The sequence below is a fragment of the Syngnathus typhle genome, linkage group LG8, assembly GCF_033458585.1.
Source record: "Syngnathus typhle isolate RoL2023-S1 ecotype Sweden linkage group LG8, RoL_Styp_1.0, whole genome shotgun sequence".
Classification (NCBI taxonomy): Eukaryota; Metazoa; Chordata; class Actinopteri; order Syngnathiformes; family Syngnathidae; genus Syngnathus; species Syngnathus typhle.
In genome coordinates, this window is record NC_083745.1 from 12,176,907 (window position 1) to 12,192,014 (window position 15,108).

At 48.4% G+C, this 15,108-nt stretch overlaps 2 protein-coding genes across 5 annotated transcripts; both read left to right on the plus strand.

The window, feature by feature from the left end:
• Positions 1-1,466: 1,466 nt before the first annotated feature.
• On the plus strand, positions 1,467-9,696 carry LOC133158626 (uncharacterized). Of its 2 annotated transcripts, none has more exons than XM_061285926.1 (29): positions 1,467-1,591; positions 1,917-2,012; positions 2,467-2,666; positions 2,738-2,841; positions 3,677-3,798; positions 3,860-3,919; positions 3,991-4,146; positions 4,246-4,322; positions 4,641-4,761; positions 4,838-4,867; positions 4,941-5,111; positions 5,525-5,644; positions 5,714-5,824; positions 5,885-5,920; positions 5,979-6,113; positions 6,186-6,329; positions 6,468-6,602; positions 6,669-6,823; positions 6,901-7,024; positions 7,091-7,148; positions 7,219-7,285; positions 7,350-7,483; positions 7,553-7,596; positions 7,659-7,832; positions 7,901-8,055; positions 8,134-8,298; positions 8,389-8,477; positions 8,587-8,752; positions 8,818-9,696. In XM_061285926.1, exons 1-29 carry the CDS (start codon positions 1,567-1,569, stop codon positions 9,007-9,009), a joined length of 3,366 nt encoding a protein of 1,121 aa, XP_061141910.1. In that variant the 5' UTR covers positions 1,467-1,566; the 3' UTR covers positions 9,010-9,696. The 2 variants fall into 2 exon arrangements, with proteins under 2 accessions (XP_061141910.1, XP_061141911.1); XM_061285927.1 differs by having other exon boundaries at positions 1,550-1,650.
• Positions 9,697-12,554: 2,858 nt separating this feature from the next.
• Positions 12,555-14,996, plus strand: LOC133158551 (prolyl-tRNA synthetase associated domain-containing protein 1-like). Of its 3 annotated transcripts, none has more exons than XM_061285822.1 (4): positions 12,555-12,650; positions 13,641-13,766; positions 13,953-14,042; positions 14,592-14,996. In XM_061285822.1, the coding sequence occupies exons 2-4, from the start codon at positions 13,659-13,661 to the stop codon at positions 14,802-14,804; spliced, it is 411 nt and encodes a 136-aa protein (XP_061141806.1). In that variant the 5' UTR covers positions 12,555-12,650; positions 13,641-13,658; the 3' UTR covers positions 14,805-14,996. The 3 variants fall into 3 exon arrangements, with proteins under 3 accessions (XP_061141806.1, XP_061141804.1, XP_061141805.1); XM_061285820.1 differs by having other exon boundaries at positions 12,580-12,770; XM_061285821.1 differs by lacking the exon at positions 12,555-12,650 and adding an exon at positions 12,777-12,931.
• Positions 14,997-15,108: the final 112 nt, after the last annotated feature.

Sequence of the window (15,108 nt, forward strand, 5' to 3'; positions counted from 1 at the left end):
GGGGTTTGTTTTCTTTGGGGGACGTCGGGAGCCGTCCCTTGTGGGGGGGGGGTACTGTCACAACCGTGCCAGAGCACGTGCTGCCTGCACTTCCCTCGGCCACACCCCTTTCGTTACCGTAATGTCTGTCACCTGGTTCCTCTTGTTACCCTGTGTATTTAAGCCCTGCCCGTGTATTTCTCCCTGTCGGTGTCTACTGTTGTGATCCGTCCCTGTCCGCGCCCAGTGTTCCTGTCGTTTGGTTTTCCACGGTCTGTCTGGAGGCTCACGGTCAGAATTTTATCCGTATCCAAGTGTCCAAGAAGACTTCTGTCTGTTTGCTGGCCGTGAGTCTCTATCCCGTTTGTGTCTTCGTTTCCCCACCTGACTCCCTTCCCACTCCCTTTCCCTTCAATAAACCCTGGTCCAAGCTGCACATGGTCGCCCTGCTCCATTTCCACACTCCGATCGTGACACACTGTTGTAGTATACAAAGTGCTTATTTTAACACTGAACTTTGATGTTGTGTTTTTTCTTTAAATGTGCGGCGAGATTTGTGGTCCCCGAATATTTGATCACCGCATGGCAGGATTTACAAACTGCACGTGTCTTGTCCGTTGAGCCATCTTTTCTTTGGAATCCAAAGTGCTTCCCAACGAATGACTTGAAGCCTAAAGGGGAGCGAATTTCCTCGTCTTTTTGGACACTAGCCATAGCACCAGCCCAGGAGCCGCGTACGAGTTGTCGACTTCCCTTTCACGTGCCTGCTCTGCTCACAACACAACAACGCCGCGGCGCGCACTGCTCCCGGAAAGAGGAAGCAAGCAACAATGAACTGGATTTCAAAATAAAGTCGCGTCTAATGTCCGAGGTCAAACACGGCGATATAAATCGATGTTTACGTTTAGCATCGATGCCAATAAAACGTAGAGCATTATATCGATTAATCGATGTGTATCGATGAATCGTTACACCCCTAATGTTTAATAAAGACAAAGCCATCACAAAACTGTTGTAATTATTTAGATTTTGATCTAAATTAGCCTTGAATAAAGACTAAGCAGTCACATGAATTAACAGAAAAAATGGACAGCCGGACTCGGACTCGGACTCATGGTCAAGAGGCGGACTCGGACTCGGTGCAAAAATCCGACCGAGTCCACAGCCCGGTGACAAGGCAAGGGTTGACTCAAGAAAAATAAAATCCGTCTATCCAGCCAAATCAATTTTTTCAAGTATCTGTCGATTTCAATGACAATTTACGAAAAAGCTTTAATTAGGGTGAAACCAAATCCATGTGCGAAAACTGCCGGGTAAAACATTGGATCGACTCTGGAAGTTTGCTCAGAAGCAGCACCCTTGCTTTCAGTGTGAGGTGTGCTGCGTCGATGCGTTTAGATTGCTTGCTCGCTTGCCGTCTTCTTTCAAATGCCGTCATAAGCCCCTGCTGCACGCCGCCTTGACTCAAAGCCGAGCTGACGAGGGAGGAGAAGCCCTCCTCTGGCGAGCCTTCCAAATGACGTCATAACGCCCCGCAGCGCAGCTTGCCCCGGTGTGTATGAAAGGGCGACGGCAACTGTTGCGCACATGCAAGCGTCACTTTTGCTCTCTGGTGCGTTTCTGTACGCGTGGGCTTGTCCTCCTCGTCTTTATAAGCCGGCCCGTGCTGAGGTGCCCCTGCCCCGCATTTCCTCTCCGCAGGCTCAGCTGCACAGATCCGAATTCCGGCGCTGCTTCGGATCTCTGCTTCGGCTTCTGTACTTCAGCTCCTGCTTCAACTGCTTCAGCTTCATCTTCTGCTCTGCTTCTGTACTTCAGCTCCTGCTTCAAAATTAGCTTCAGCTGCTTTTGCTTCAACTCCAGCTTCTGCTTCATCTTCTGCGTAAACCACTTTTGCTTCAACGTCAGCTTCTATTTATCTTCTGTTTCAACTTCAGCTTGCACGGCGCAGGCTGCTCGACTGGACATCATGAGCATCGCCGCACTTGTGGCATTCGCACTGACGTTGGGCGCCAGGACGACGTTTTGTGAAGGTAAAGAATTAGTAACTTATGAAGAAAAAAAAATGTAAAATTTAAAGCGGGCGTCCGAGGGTGGTTGTGTTCGGAGAGTCGCCCAACGCAGCTAGCACCGCGCACCGTACGTCCCCCCCCCAATCAAAGCGGCGAGTGCGCGCACACCGTTACCGGTGCACTATGAGCAAAGTTTAAAAATGAAACCTTGACATGATACATATTCGAATTGTAAGATTTCTTAAAGCTTCCTGTGTGTGACTTGCAATCAACTGCATGCAACGTGCTGAAAGTGGACGCTATCTATCGCGTGTAGAATTGTAACAAAAATACCCCCAGCAAGTTGGCGCCACCCTCAACGGAATGCCGTTGACTGCCAGGTATTGCGTTTGTAAGGCGTTACTACCGAGCGACCACGCGAGGGCGCCGTCGTCTTGCACTGATGTGTCAGACTAACAGCCAAACGTGTCCTCAGGCATTTCGTGCGCTCCCGGATGGGAGGCGTTCAGCTCCAGCTGCTACAAGAAGATGGTGGACCCCAACGGTTGGCTGGGGGCTCGTTTCCACTGCGTCCTGGAGGGCGGCGACCTGGTCTCCTTCAGCTCCTCAGCCGAAGAAGACTTTGTGAAGGGCAAAATGGGGGCCCGCTCGTTCTGGATAGGACTCTCCAACCTGGTGAGTTTAAGCGTGAGCGGCTGTTGACGCTGAACGCGTGCTAGGATGACAACCGGGATTGGTCTCTGCAGGAATGCAACCACAAGTTGTGTCCTCAAGTGTCAGGCAAGGAGCTGAAATGGACCGACAACACACTGCTGGACCACAGCAACTGGGCTCCCGTCGAAGCCGCAAGGTAACAAAGTCACATCGTGGAGCCCCTAGAAGCCGCAAGGTAACAATCGCATCGTGGAGCGCCTAGGCTAGGGTGACCAGATCCCAATTCACCAGATGGGGGACAAAAGGCGACGTTTGTGTGGGACAATGTGCGATACCAATGCAGGTAGTCAAGGTAGTCTCAAAGAACTTTTGAAAATATCAACGTTTCTATTCTGCCCCTTGGCATAAAACATTACGCTGCTTTGCCATTTGGTTGATTCAGTAGGACATAATAACCTGCAAACAAAAACTTTATCTTATTTAAATGGAACAACTTCTGTCACTTGGGAGACCAAGTGTTCTCATGTGAGAAAACAGTCAGCATGATGCTTTCATATTATTTTACGGTGGCTCTCAAGCTGCCGTGTCGTCTCACGTCATATTCACTCACCTCTCTGTCAGTGATGTAAAAATGACTCAAGCACACTTCAACAGACTTGCCTTTCACTGATTTCACCCAGGGTTATAGTTTCCCAGTCTGCATTGTAGCCGCATCTCTGCTTCTTGGCCGTTGTAGTTGTGCTGTGTCTCATCCTAGCGTTCTGAAGCTAACCTGATTTGCATTGTGGGCGCACATCGCCGCGTCCCTGTTTGAATTGCACGCCCTGCCCCCTATTTGATAAATGCCAGATTTGATTGACTGTCAATATCAATGCGGGACAACGCCTCAATTTGCGGGACGTGTGAAATGTAATAAAAATGCGCGACTGTCCTGCACAACGCACGGCACCCAAAGCGCGCCCGCACAAGAAAAGGCCTACGCTGACGGCTTTCTTTGCTTTGTTTGTCGGTGGCTGTGCACGACACGACAGCACCAAATTGGAGTCCTGCGCGTACGTCCTCCAAGACGCTCACAAGAAATACCACCCTGGCAAGTGGAGAAAGGTCTCGTGCGAGTCCTCCCTGGCGTACATGTGCAAACGCTCCCCCGGCGGTAAGCCGCACGTCGTCCGTCCTCGTGTTGAGAGGAGCGCCGTCACGTTGTCTTCCCACAGGCTGCCAGGAGGGACAACCGTGCACCAAGACCGCCGGTTTGGCGCTCACTCCGGTGCAAAGTGAGTGACAGACTCTTTCTGCACCACCGCCCCGTCACAAGCTTCCCCTCAATCTGACTTTGGGCCTTCAGCTTCTGCCTGTGACCCTGGCAACTTCCTCCGCGGCCATTTCTGCTATCGCTTTGAGAACACTGAGAAAACTTGGCAGGCGGCCGAGGATGACTGCGTCTTATGGGGAGGTCACCTGGCAAGTGTCCACTCATGGGAAGATGGCATTTGGTTGATCGGTGAGCACAAAAAAACAAACAAATGGCGATGAATGCAACGCAACAACTTCTGTCAAGTTTGGCTGCGCTTGTGGCACTAACTTGTTTTTCTTCTGCAAGCTCACATGCAAAAAGACCTTTATGTGGGACTGAAGAAGAACATCAAGATGTATGAGTGGCGTGACAAAACAGCTATGGTAAGTAGCCCATCATGGCAGTTGAAGAAAAAAGCAAATTTTCATTGACAAGAATTCAAAATTAAAATTTCAAGACAAAAATATCAATGTCTGATTAAAAAAAAATGAACGAATAATCCAGATGTAATATGATGAGGACAAAAGAAAGATGTTGGAATTGACAAAAAAGAGTAAATAAAAAACGAAATTCTGAGGAAAGGAACCTGCTTATTTTAAAAGTTCAAGACAGTAGCCATGTTGCGAGCTTGTGAAAAAAAATGTTGACGAGCGAAGGTAGCAGCGCGCAACAACCTAAGCGCTTGTCACCAATGTCCACAGGACCCAGCACTGTGGTACCCGGGACATCCAAGGTCAGGTGAATGTGGCTTAGTGTCAGGGACTGGAGGACAGGTCTACACCCTGGAATGCGACCACCGAACGGGGTTCGCTTGTCAAAAAGGTGTGGAGGTCACGCACCGTCACCACCAGGCACATTTAGTTTGTGCTCATTTGCGCTCCTTCTTGCACCCTTGTAGCCCGGCGCATTCGACCTCAGCAGCTCCCAGGTGGGTGGGCGTCTCGACGTTAAGGAGCCGCATGTCGTCTTGTGTGGCAATTCTCCCTACTTGTGGCTTGTAGGCTGGAGTGACAAATGCGGCTGGGAGTGGCTGGACAACCCCGCCACCGACTTCTGCTACCTGATGCGAGGAAGCGTCCGCAAAACCTGGAAAGAGGCGCGCGACGACTGCAAACTCCACGGGGCTGACCTGCTCGCCATCACCGACTCTCATGAGCAGGCCTTTGTACACGGTAGGCCGGCGGCTGAGTGCGTGTGCGCGTGTGTGTGTCTTTCTCATTTTGTGTCTGCCTATTGTATCTCTTAATGTGGTCTCCCCTCTATTGTGTCTTCGCTTTACGCTTGTTCATGTGTCTGGCGTCGCCTGAGCCAAAATCCAAATCCACCAATGGTTCAATATTTCCTGGTTAAGCCTTTTGGAGCTTTTAGCCATGTTCAGATGCTCACCGTCACCCAAAACGGACCTGAGTGGCGTTTTCCTCCAATCCCGAGCAGGTGTCCCCTACGCGACGGGCTCACACGGCCTGGCCAATGTTGGCGGGCCTCATCGCAGTGCCCCAAACGGCGGCTCCGAGTTGCCTACAAACGTGCGAGCTTCTGTACGACGTTGTCCACTCTCGCTCCATGTTCAAACTTTGATCCAAAGGTCACAGCAAGGCTCTACTGACATCTCCCTCCCTGTGGCTGGACGCCAAAGCCTCCCTCGCCGAGGATGGCAGCAGCTGGGCCGACGGCTCCCCGTTCAGCTACGTCCACTCGAGCGCAGGTTTGTCTCGAGCCTCGGTCGTATTGAGCGCTTGGCGTGCTCGGCTTAGTCTCTGTTGCCACCTTGCAGGTCACCATGACAGCAAATCTAACGGAGACTGTCTTTCTTTCCTCACTGACAACGGCTACTGGAAATTTGACATGTGCGAGAACAAGAGAGGCTACATCTGCAAGAGAAGAGGTAGGACGGGATGGCCCGCTCCATCTCAAGGCATGCTGACCTTTGGCTTTGGTCTTGCAGCGGCGACAGCGCAACCAGCTCCGCTGCCTCACGCTGGTAAGAAATTGCCACTTGCAAATATAGCAGCCAGAAATGAGCGACCCTGCCCTCGCAGGCTTCGTCAAGCTCGAGGTATGCAAGAACGCGGACGGCCGCGCCACCTGTCCCGAGGGCAAAGCCATCCGCATCCAGTCGGCCTTCTACGGACGGAGGAGCGGTGACGTCTGCCCAACCCAAATGGGATCAGACGGTAGGAGGCCATCCGTCCTTTGGTTTTGTGCAGCAGCGCCAGGCTGACGTGCAACTGGTTGCTCGCTCGCAGGCAAATGTTTGCTGGAAGGCGCCCTCCTTCACTACAAGAAAGAATGCGACAACTATCGCCAGTGCCTCATCAAGCCCATGAAGGAGGACCGCTGCCCCAACATCTCCAAATACCTCCAGATGATCTACACCTGCGAAGCAGACGGTAGGCCTTTTCTCTCTTTTCTTTTCGCCATATGAATTGTTGTGTCACCAAACCACGCAAGACGGTGCTGCGAGCGTCCACGCATGAGGTAAGTCAGTCGAGCACAAAAATAAAAAAAAAACATTTGGCTGTCCAAAGAGTGTTTTCAAAGTCTGGGCAACACGCAAGGCAGCCTGACAAACTTGAAGCTGAAAGCCTCCTCCTTTGCGAGGGGCTTCACCGCGGACAAAGCGCGCCTGAACGGGGAAAGCTGCTGGAAACCGTCAGCAAATTGTATGTAGAAAACTCTGCGGTCGCCGGCACTCGTACGCTGACTAATCAATCGCGGCCCTTCCTCAGCTGTCATAAGCTGGATCGAGGTGAACTTCGGTGAGACCAAACAGGTGACGGCCCTCGCCATCCAGCCGTGTCCATCGGCCTCCCACGGGTACCGGTCCAACCTTGAGATGCGCCACAGTGTGGACGGACGGGCCTACACCAAGCACCCCCAGCAAGTGAGTGAGCAGCCGCTGAGCCGTCCGGATTTGCACCTTTGTCATCCACAAATGCGGCGGCTGCTCTTTCTTCCCAGTTTGCTCCCGACGGGACTCAGATGCTGACCGTGCCCGTGATGGCCCAGTACCTGCGCATCTACCCGCTGGACCACCGATGGAGCGTCGGCATCCGCTTTGACGTCTTGGGATGCGAGCTTGGCAGTGAGCGAGCGCGCCGTTGTGCTGGCCCTCCGTCAAAAACAGACTGACTCGCTCTTGCCTCCGCAGATATGATCAGCTGCGACCAGTGGCTCGCCGACATCGGCTTCAACGGCCACCCCAAAACGTGAGTGGCCGCGGCGTGTCGGAGGTTTTGCCTTAAATCTCACAACGGCCGTCCGTCGTGTCGTCCGCAGGGTCTTGTGTCCACCGGGTTGCGCCAAGTTGGAACACCAAGTCTACGGCACGTTGGTGTACAAAGCGGTACGGTGGCGCCACGTCCCTTCTCGTCTCCGACGACTCTGACGCCTGCTTTCTGTTAGCGCAGGACTCGAACATCTGCGCCGCCGCCGTTCACGCTGGCGTCATTCGTGACAAGACGGGAGGAGAGTGCACCTTGCTGAGAGCGCCGCCGCAGAATGTCTTCACCGACTCCATCCAAAACGAAATCTTCTCCAAACAGTGAGTGGCCCGTTTTCACCGCTCGATCCGATGACGGAAGCCAGCTAACGACCGCTCGAATCTCCGCAGATCCGACCAAATGGGGGCCTTCGCTTTCACCTTTGCCGACGGAGGTGAGTTTACGGAGTGCTGTCGCGTTAATTTATGATGACACCTCACTTCATCTCATGGGCAGAGACGAGATGCCCGGGACCTGACTGGGACCAGTTTGCGGGCTCTTGCTACAAATGCTTTGACGACAAAAAGACCTGGGCCGACGCTCAACACGCCTGCGGGAGTGTTGGCACCCAACTCGTGTCCATCGGCTCCCAGGTGGAGCAGGAGTGGCTGAGAACGACCTTGTACTTTGGTGCGCAGACCGAGCCATGCTCTCTGACGCTGCTTCCAGAGATCTTACGTCCCGCCTGTCCTCTGCAGACGCTGGCGACACGTGGACCGGACTCAACGACCTGGCCGTTCCCGGCATGTTTGTGTGGTCGGACCACAAGCCTGTGACTTTGACCTTCTGGGGCGCCGGGGAGCCCGACAACCGGCTCAACGAGGACGAGAAATGCGTGGCGGTGGCCTACGAGGTGCGCGCAGGAGCGATGAGTATTTGCACGCATGCCTGCACGGCCCACTGAACCACAGGCCCCCCTTTGTCTTTTCAGACGGGACGATGGAAGCGAATGTCCTGCGCACAGCTCAATCGCTTCGTGTGCAAAATCCCCAAAGCGCATTACCCGCTTGCCAGTCAAGCCGAGCCGCAGGTGGAAGCCAAGCAGCAGGTGGAACGGACCGATTCCAAACTCTTGTTCTTCATGTCAGCTGGCAGTGTGAGTGCCACGCAAACGCTTTTATTTTTTAGCTGGTCCTTCATCTTGTCACACGTGCGTTGATGGCACTACAATTGCGTGTCCGTGCAGTGCAAGGACCTACAGGTGGAAATGATGGAAGGGCTCCAGGTGGGGAGCACCATCGCCATCAGCGGGCAAGGCAACGAGAAGACAAAGGGGTACGAGGCACACCCAGAGAAGGCCAAAGCCTTCACGAGAGACGAGCGGGAACATCCACGAGGCAGGCCCCCGAGAATGGTGGCGACAACATTTGTGCTTTGCTTGCAGCTTCCAAGCCAACCTCCTCTACGGCGATGGCAAAATAGCCCTCCAGGTCGAGCTGGACGTCTTGACCAAAACCATCTCGCTGACCTCCAAACTGGCCAGCGACCAGGGCGTCAAGCAACAGAACCAGCTGCTCGAGGCCCCCCTGCAACCTGGAGTCAATTTCGAGGTTACGTTCGCGCGCACACTCGCCAGCGCCATGCTGCGAGCCACCTAATTGCTGCTGTCCTTCAGATCGTCATCCAGTGCGACGAGCGTGGCTTCCACGTGCTCGCCGCGGACCACCGACTATACTACGCCTACCACCACGAGCACGACCTGCCACGCGTCACGCTGCTGAAACTGCACGGGGACGTGTCGCTCAAGTCCATCAACCTGGCAGGGGAGGCGCTGACAAGTTCAAGAGTACAAGACCAAGCAGTGTAGCGCAGTGCCGAAGAAGTTAACATTGGTAAGAGATCCATCAAAGTTTGCCACCTCAAAAGCAGTTACTGAGGGTGGAGAAAGCCGGCGAGGAGAAGAAGAAAAAAAAATAGAAAGAAAAAAAAGTTGCTCAGGTTAAATACAGAGTGTTTCCAGTGAGATGTCAAAAAAGTCTTTCAAGAAAATTTGAAATGTTCTGCCAAGACAACATGGCGCCGTATTTCTTTTGTGCACCCTGCCAGTTCAGCACTCAATTGTACAGTCGTGTTTTAAGTTTGCCTCGTGTCCATTGAAATGTAAAAAAAGCCCTCAAAAAGTCTGGAAAGTCCAAGAAAACAAAGCGCCAGATCAGTGTTGATGACTTTATCTCTTTTGTTGGTGGTGACGTTGCACTCAATTGTACAGTGTCGTGTTTTGAAGTTTGCCTCGTGTCCATTGAAATGTAGAAAAAAACAAACTAAAAAATCTGGAAAATCCAAGAAAACAAAGCGCCATTATTTTGTGTCGATAAGTTTTGCTCTTCTGTTTCTGGTGATGTTGCACTAGTTGTACAGTGTCTTGTCTCGAAGTAACGCCGTCGAGGTTTGGTTTGAGGATTTTCAACCTAGCCCTTTTGAACATGATGTAACTTTCAGTGTTTCCAATCATGTACTCCAAAGTTGTGCTTGTCAACATGTTCAATAAATTTGCAAAGACAAATCTTAGCATCTTTCTATGGAAAAGCGCTGCGAGAGCCAAGGTGACAAGTCTATAGTACAGGGGTGGGCAAACTTTTTGACTCGCGGGCCGAACTGGGTTCTAAATTTGGACCGGAGGGCCGAACCAGGAGCAGATGGACGTAGTGTTTGTGTGAAGTAATACATGCGACCTGTAAAGGTGATGCATAAAAGATTTTGGCCTTTAGTAGGTAGTATAGGATGGATATTCCAAACAGGTTTTTTGAAAACAAATGCATTTATTAAAAGCATTAAAAAAAAAAAACTGCTATCAGTGATTCTCATAAAATACGACACTGTTATTATGAATAACAGTCTCCATCACTTCAGTGCCTGCAGGTCAGATTAATGAAAGATCTTTATCTTATGAGATCACATCAAACGGCAAACATTCTGACCAAATATATCATCTTGAAGAATCGGTGAAAGAAATGTGTTAATTACCCGAGCCAATTATTATATATAATAATTTTTTTTTGGGGGGGGGGGGGGTTAGTTGTATTGTTTGATGTGTATGGGTTGTTTCCACGGGATGTTTAAAAAAGAAAAAGAAAAAACGGATCAGTCTGTGGTTTGGACGATTTGTTGAACGATTCGTTTGAACAAATCTTTTGAGTGAACTGATTCTAAAGATTCAGTTCACCTAAAAGAACTATCACATCACCAGTGAGCAGACGTTCAGCCACATGAACGTCAACAAAGCCCGTCGCAGATTTAGGTTAACGGGCCGACACCTTGGCTCTATCCTAAGAATTATCACAACAATTTTTACTCCAGACCATGATGTACTAGCAAAAAAGGGAAACCAACAATACTATTGATTTCTTTACTCTATTTAGACGTATTCTTTCACTGATTCTTCAAGATGATGTATTTTGTCAGAATGTTTGCCGTTTGATGTGATTTCGCCTCATTACATAAACATAAACATATTTCATAAATCTGACCTGCAGACGCTCAAGTGATGGAAACTATTATTCATAATAACAGTGTCGTATTTAATGAGAATCACTGATGATAGTTTTTTGGTGAAATATTTTTTTAATGCTGTTAATAAATGCATTTGTTTTCAAAAAGCTTTTTTTGAATATCTGTGCTTTACTACCTACTAAAAGTAAAAACCTTTTATGCAATGACCTTTACATTACATCGTTTGTATTACTTCACACAAATACTACATCCATCTGCTCCTGGTTCGACCCCCCGGTCAACATTTAGAACCCAAGTCGGCCCGCCAGTCAAAAGGTTTGCCCACCCCTGGTCAAGCTACTTCTGAACTCAAGACAACGGAAGAAGCGTCTGACTTGGGCTATGGAAAAGAAGCACTGGACAGCTGCAGAGTGGTCCAAAGCCCTCTTTTTGGCGAAAGCAAGTTTTGTATTTCATTTGGAAGTCAAGGCGCCAGAGTCTGGAGAAAGGCTGGAGAGGAGCAAAATCCAAGTTGCTTGAAATCCAGTGCGAAGTTTCCACAGTCAGCGATGGTTTGGGGAGCCATGTCAGCTGCTGGTGTTGGTCCACTGTGTTTCATCAAGTCCAGAGTAAATGCAGCTGTGTACCAAGAGATTTTAGAGCACTACATGGCTCCGTCTGCTGAAAAGCTCTATGGAGATGATGATGATTTCGTTTTCCAGAATGATCTGGCACCTGCCCACAGTGCCAAAACCACCAGTAAATGGTGTACTGACCATGGCATTACTGTCCTCGATTGGCCTGCCAATTCTCCTGACCTGAACCCCATAGAGAATTTGTGAGGTATTGTGAAGAAGAAGCTGAATGACACCAGACCCAACAATGCAAATGAGCTAAAGGCTGCTATTGAAGCATCCCAGGCATCCATAACACCTCAGCAATGCCACAGGCTGATTGCCTCCATTCCACGCCACATTGATGCAGTAATCCATGCAAAAGGATTCCCAACCAAGTACTGAGTGCATCAATGGACATTTTCAAATGGTTGATTTTGTTTTGCCGTTATAAATCTTTTTTTTTTTACATGGTCTGAGGAAAATTTCAAATTTTTTGAGATAGGATTTTTAAGTTTTCTTATGCTGTCAGCCATAATCAGCAACATTTAAATAATAAAAGGCTTGCAATATTTCAGTTGATTTGTAATGAATCCAGAATGTATGACATTTTGCATCACAGTAAATAAAGAACATTATCACAACATTCTAATTTTAATTTACCGCTGCACACAAGCTCCAACGATCGCGATAAGCTGAGGTAACTCACGCGAGACGTAAGGCGTGGTGACGTAACTTCACTTTAAAAGTATCTGGCGCTATCTAGTGTTGTGAATGGTTATATTGTCTCGACCCCGAATGTAAAACGACCCCCACTTTTTCAGTCTTATTTCAATGCAAATAACATCGTCTTATATTTGGGCCAATACAGTAATAGTACAACATTGTTGTAATGTATTATTAGGCTGACCAGATATGGGTTTCTGAAAAAGGACAGCTTTTTTTTGGGAAGGTGGGGGGCATTTTATTTGGGTATTTTTTGGGGGGTCATTTGTGTAATGTGTTATGACACAAATGACATGGTGTCTGTATAGCAATTGCATTTATTGGCCCGAATAACACAAAACAGTAAGCCATAATCACCAATATTAAAATAATAAAAGGCTTGCAATATTTCAGGCTATTTGTAATGAATCCAGAATGTTTTTGTTCTTTTAAATTGCATTACAGAAAATAAAGAACTTCATCGCAATATTCAAATTTTCTGAGAACAGTCCTGTATACACGTCAGCCTTACCCCGTTTGGTCCCGTGACTTTCAGACAGAAACTACGGGGTTTCAGGAAATCTCCAGTAGGTGGCAGTATATGATAAAGAGCACTGCGGTGGCCGCATGAAAAAAAAAAAACCCAGACAGCAACGAAGAAAAAGGAAAGCAGCAGCTGTTTACTGCACGTTGTCTCACGGTAATAGCACATTTATTGGAATAAAAATATCTATTAAAGATGTCCGGGGAGCTGCGAGCAGAATTGGAGAAACATTTGGAGGCTTTAAACATTCAGACGAGCTTCGTGGATCACCCGCCGGTAACAGAGCACACAACATGGAGAGAAAACCAACAACAACAACAACAACAAAAACCGTAAAATCTGTGTTTAGAGAACTGCAAAAGTGAAACGAAAATCAAATGAGGAATTACACGTATACGTTTGCCATTGTTGAGGAAATCAACAAACGCATGTAGATGGTGAGAACTAAACAGTGGAATTACTAAAAATAAATTCACTGTGCTGCCTGCTTACTATCAGCTCAAATCAAATTCCTAACTGTCACACTTTTGTGGCAACTGATGCATCAGTGGGAACGCCCAACGTCAATTCGGGAATTTCGAAGTTTTATTTAGGTGCATTTGTTTGCCTAATAATGTCACCTTTTGCTCATTCATCCTCTTTCCAGGGAGACACGCCACGCTGGCACTCTTTAAAGAAAACGAAAATGTTCTGGGGAACACTTACGACGATCTTATTGATGAGGTCAAATTCCGAAGTTAGTCTGCCTTGTTCATGAAATGCAAAGCATAAAACGTTTCGTTTTCCGAAGGAATCTGGCTTTTGATTCACAGAGAACATTCAAGATCAACGCATTTGTGATGATTTTTCCAAACGTTTTGCGAGGTTTTCACCGGCGTTTTACGCGACTTAACTTCTGGGCAGGCTTTCTGCTCGTGGCTTGCAGTCTCCCGTACGGGGTGCCACAGCACCATTTTACAATGTGAGTAGACGCAAGCGATAGAAGAACACGCGGTCGACACATGCAGGACATTTGAATTTGGAACTGTCTGGCAAACTTGCTGTGAGCTAGCTCTGTTCAAATGAGCTTTAAAACATGCCTTTATCAAGCATTCTAACCCAGTAGTAGTTTTTTGTTGATGTTTGTTTTCTTGGTTTTATTGTGAGGTTTTCACGGTGGAGGAAATGATGCCCCACCTCCAAGATGTGAGTGGCGCCGTCACCAAGAACCTCTTCCTCAAAGACAAGAAGAAGAAAAATTTGTGGTTGGTGTCGACGCGTCACGACCGACAGGTGAGCCCTGGAACATTATTAGATCTCCAACCATTAACGTCATTTTCTCATTCCCTATGCCCTAGTTATTATTACAGAGATGTGGAGTGGATTCCTGTGTGGAGTCAGCTAGAAAATAAACCTGTGTACAGGTAGCAGGAATTACGCAAGAGGGACCAACTCATGATCCTCTCTGCCCTCGTGCAGGTGAACCTGAACGTGCTGGCCAAGAAGCTGTCGGTGGGCAGCGGCAACCTTCGCTTTGCGGACGAGGCCACCATGCTGGACAAACTCAACGTGATGCAACAAGCTAATACCTTAAATATTGTTACAAAAGAATGCCAGAAGTGTCATATGCCTTTAAAAATTCAGTGCCCTGGTAGATTTCTATGAGACAACACACACACACACACACACACACACACAAATTAACTATTACAAAAGTCCAGAATTGCGTGGATAATCATGAACAGTTAAGAAAAATCGTCAACGCTGTGGCGTGCTACATTCTGTGCTGTGAACATTCAATCCCCCCTGTTCAATGACAGAATCCATAATGTGCTCTCATGTGAGCTTTGGCCAGTGAGTTGACACTTGTCACAAGTTGAGCCACCATTTTAAATTTCGTTCATTGATTACAGAGGAAATCAGAAGCTAAGGAAGTAGCTAACTTTCGGTTTCACACATGTTGTCAAATACATCGTTCCTTATTGCTATATTGTTATTTTTCGGTTTTCAGTGATTTGTTTAATAACGAATAGAATAATCCATTGAAAAAATATCGAGTGGTGGCGGCCCCTTCTCCAGACTCAACCTGAAGATGTCATGTTGACGCGTGTGGTTCAGGTGGGTCAGGGATGCGCCACGGCTCTGGCTTTGCTCTTCGACAAGGACCGCAGCGTCACCTTGGTCTTGGACCGAGACCTGCTGGAAGGGGACCACAACATGGTCTACTTCCACCCCATGACCAACAGCGCCACCATGGGGATGAGGCCCCAAGACCTGCTGCGCTTCCTCAAGGACACCGGACACGACCCCGTTCTGATGGACTTTGAATAGACAAGAAGAATGCCGCCAGACAATTCTGGTTTTTGCCTGGAAAGCAAGTGAAGAAGGTGACAATAGAAGACATCAAAGCAGTGGCGGGTCGTTGTTTTGCTACATTTAGTTGCTAAATATACAAACCGGATTCGGTTGAAGTTGGGAAATTGTGTAAAATGTAAATAAAAACAAAATACAATGATTTGAAAATCCTTTTCAACCTATATTCAATTGAATACACTACAAAGACAACATATTTAATGCTCATAAACTTTATTTTATTTTTCAAATAATTAACCTAGAATTTCATGGCTGCAACACG

What these genes read in the sequence shown, in the direction of transcription:
- LOC133158551 (XM_061285820.1), top strand. Translation starts at nt 12,690, where the DNA reads ATGTCCGGGGAGCTGCGAGCAGAATTGGAGAAACATTTGGAGGCTTTA. An exon ending in GCTTCGTGGATCACCCGCCG is followed by an intron (nt 12,771 to 13,640) that starts GTAACAGAGCAC and finishes TTTTATTGTGAG; the next exon opens with GTTTTCACGGTGGAGGAAAT. An exon ending in CGACGCGTCACGACCGACAG is followed by an intron (nt 13,767 to 13,952) that starts GTGAGCCCTGGA and finishes GCCCTCGTGCAG; the next exon opens with GTGAACCTGAACGTGCTGGC.
- LOC133158626 (XM_061285926.1), top strand. Translation starts at nt 1,567, where the DNA reads ATGCAAGCGTCACTTTTGCTCTCTG. An exon ending in GGATAGGACTCTCCAACCTG is followed by an intron (nt 2,667 to 2,737) that starts GTGAGTTTAAGC and finishes TGGTCTCTGCAG; the next exon opens with GAATGCAACCACAAGTTGTG. An exon ending in GCGTGGCGGTGGCCTACGAG is followed by an intron (nt 8,056 to 8,133) that starts GTGCGCGCAGGA and finishes TTGTCTTTTCAG; the next exon opens with ACGGGACGATGGAAGCGAAT.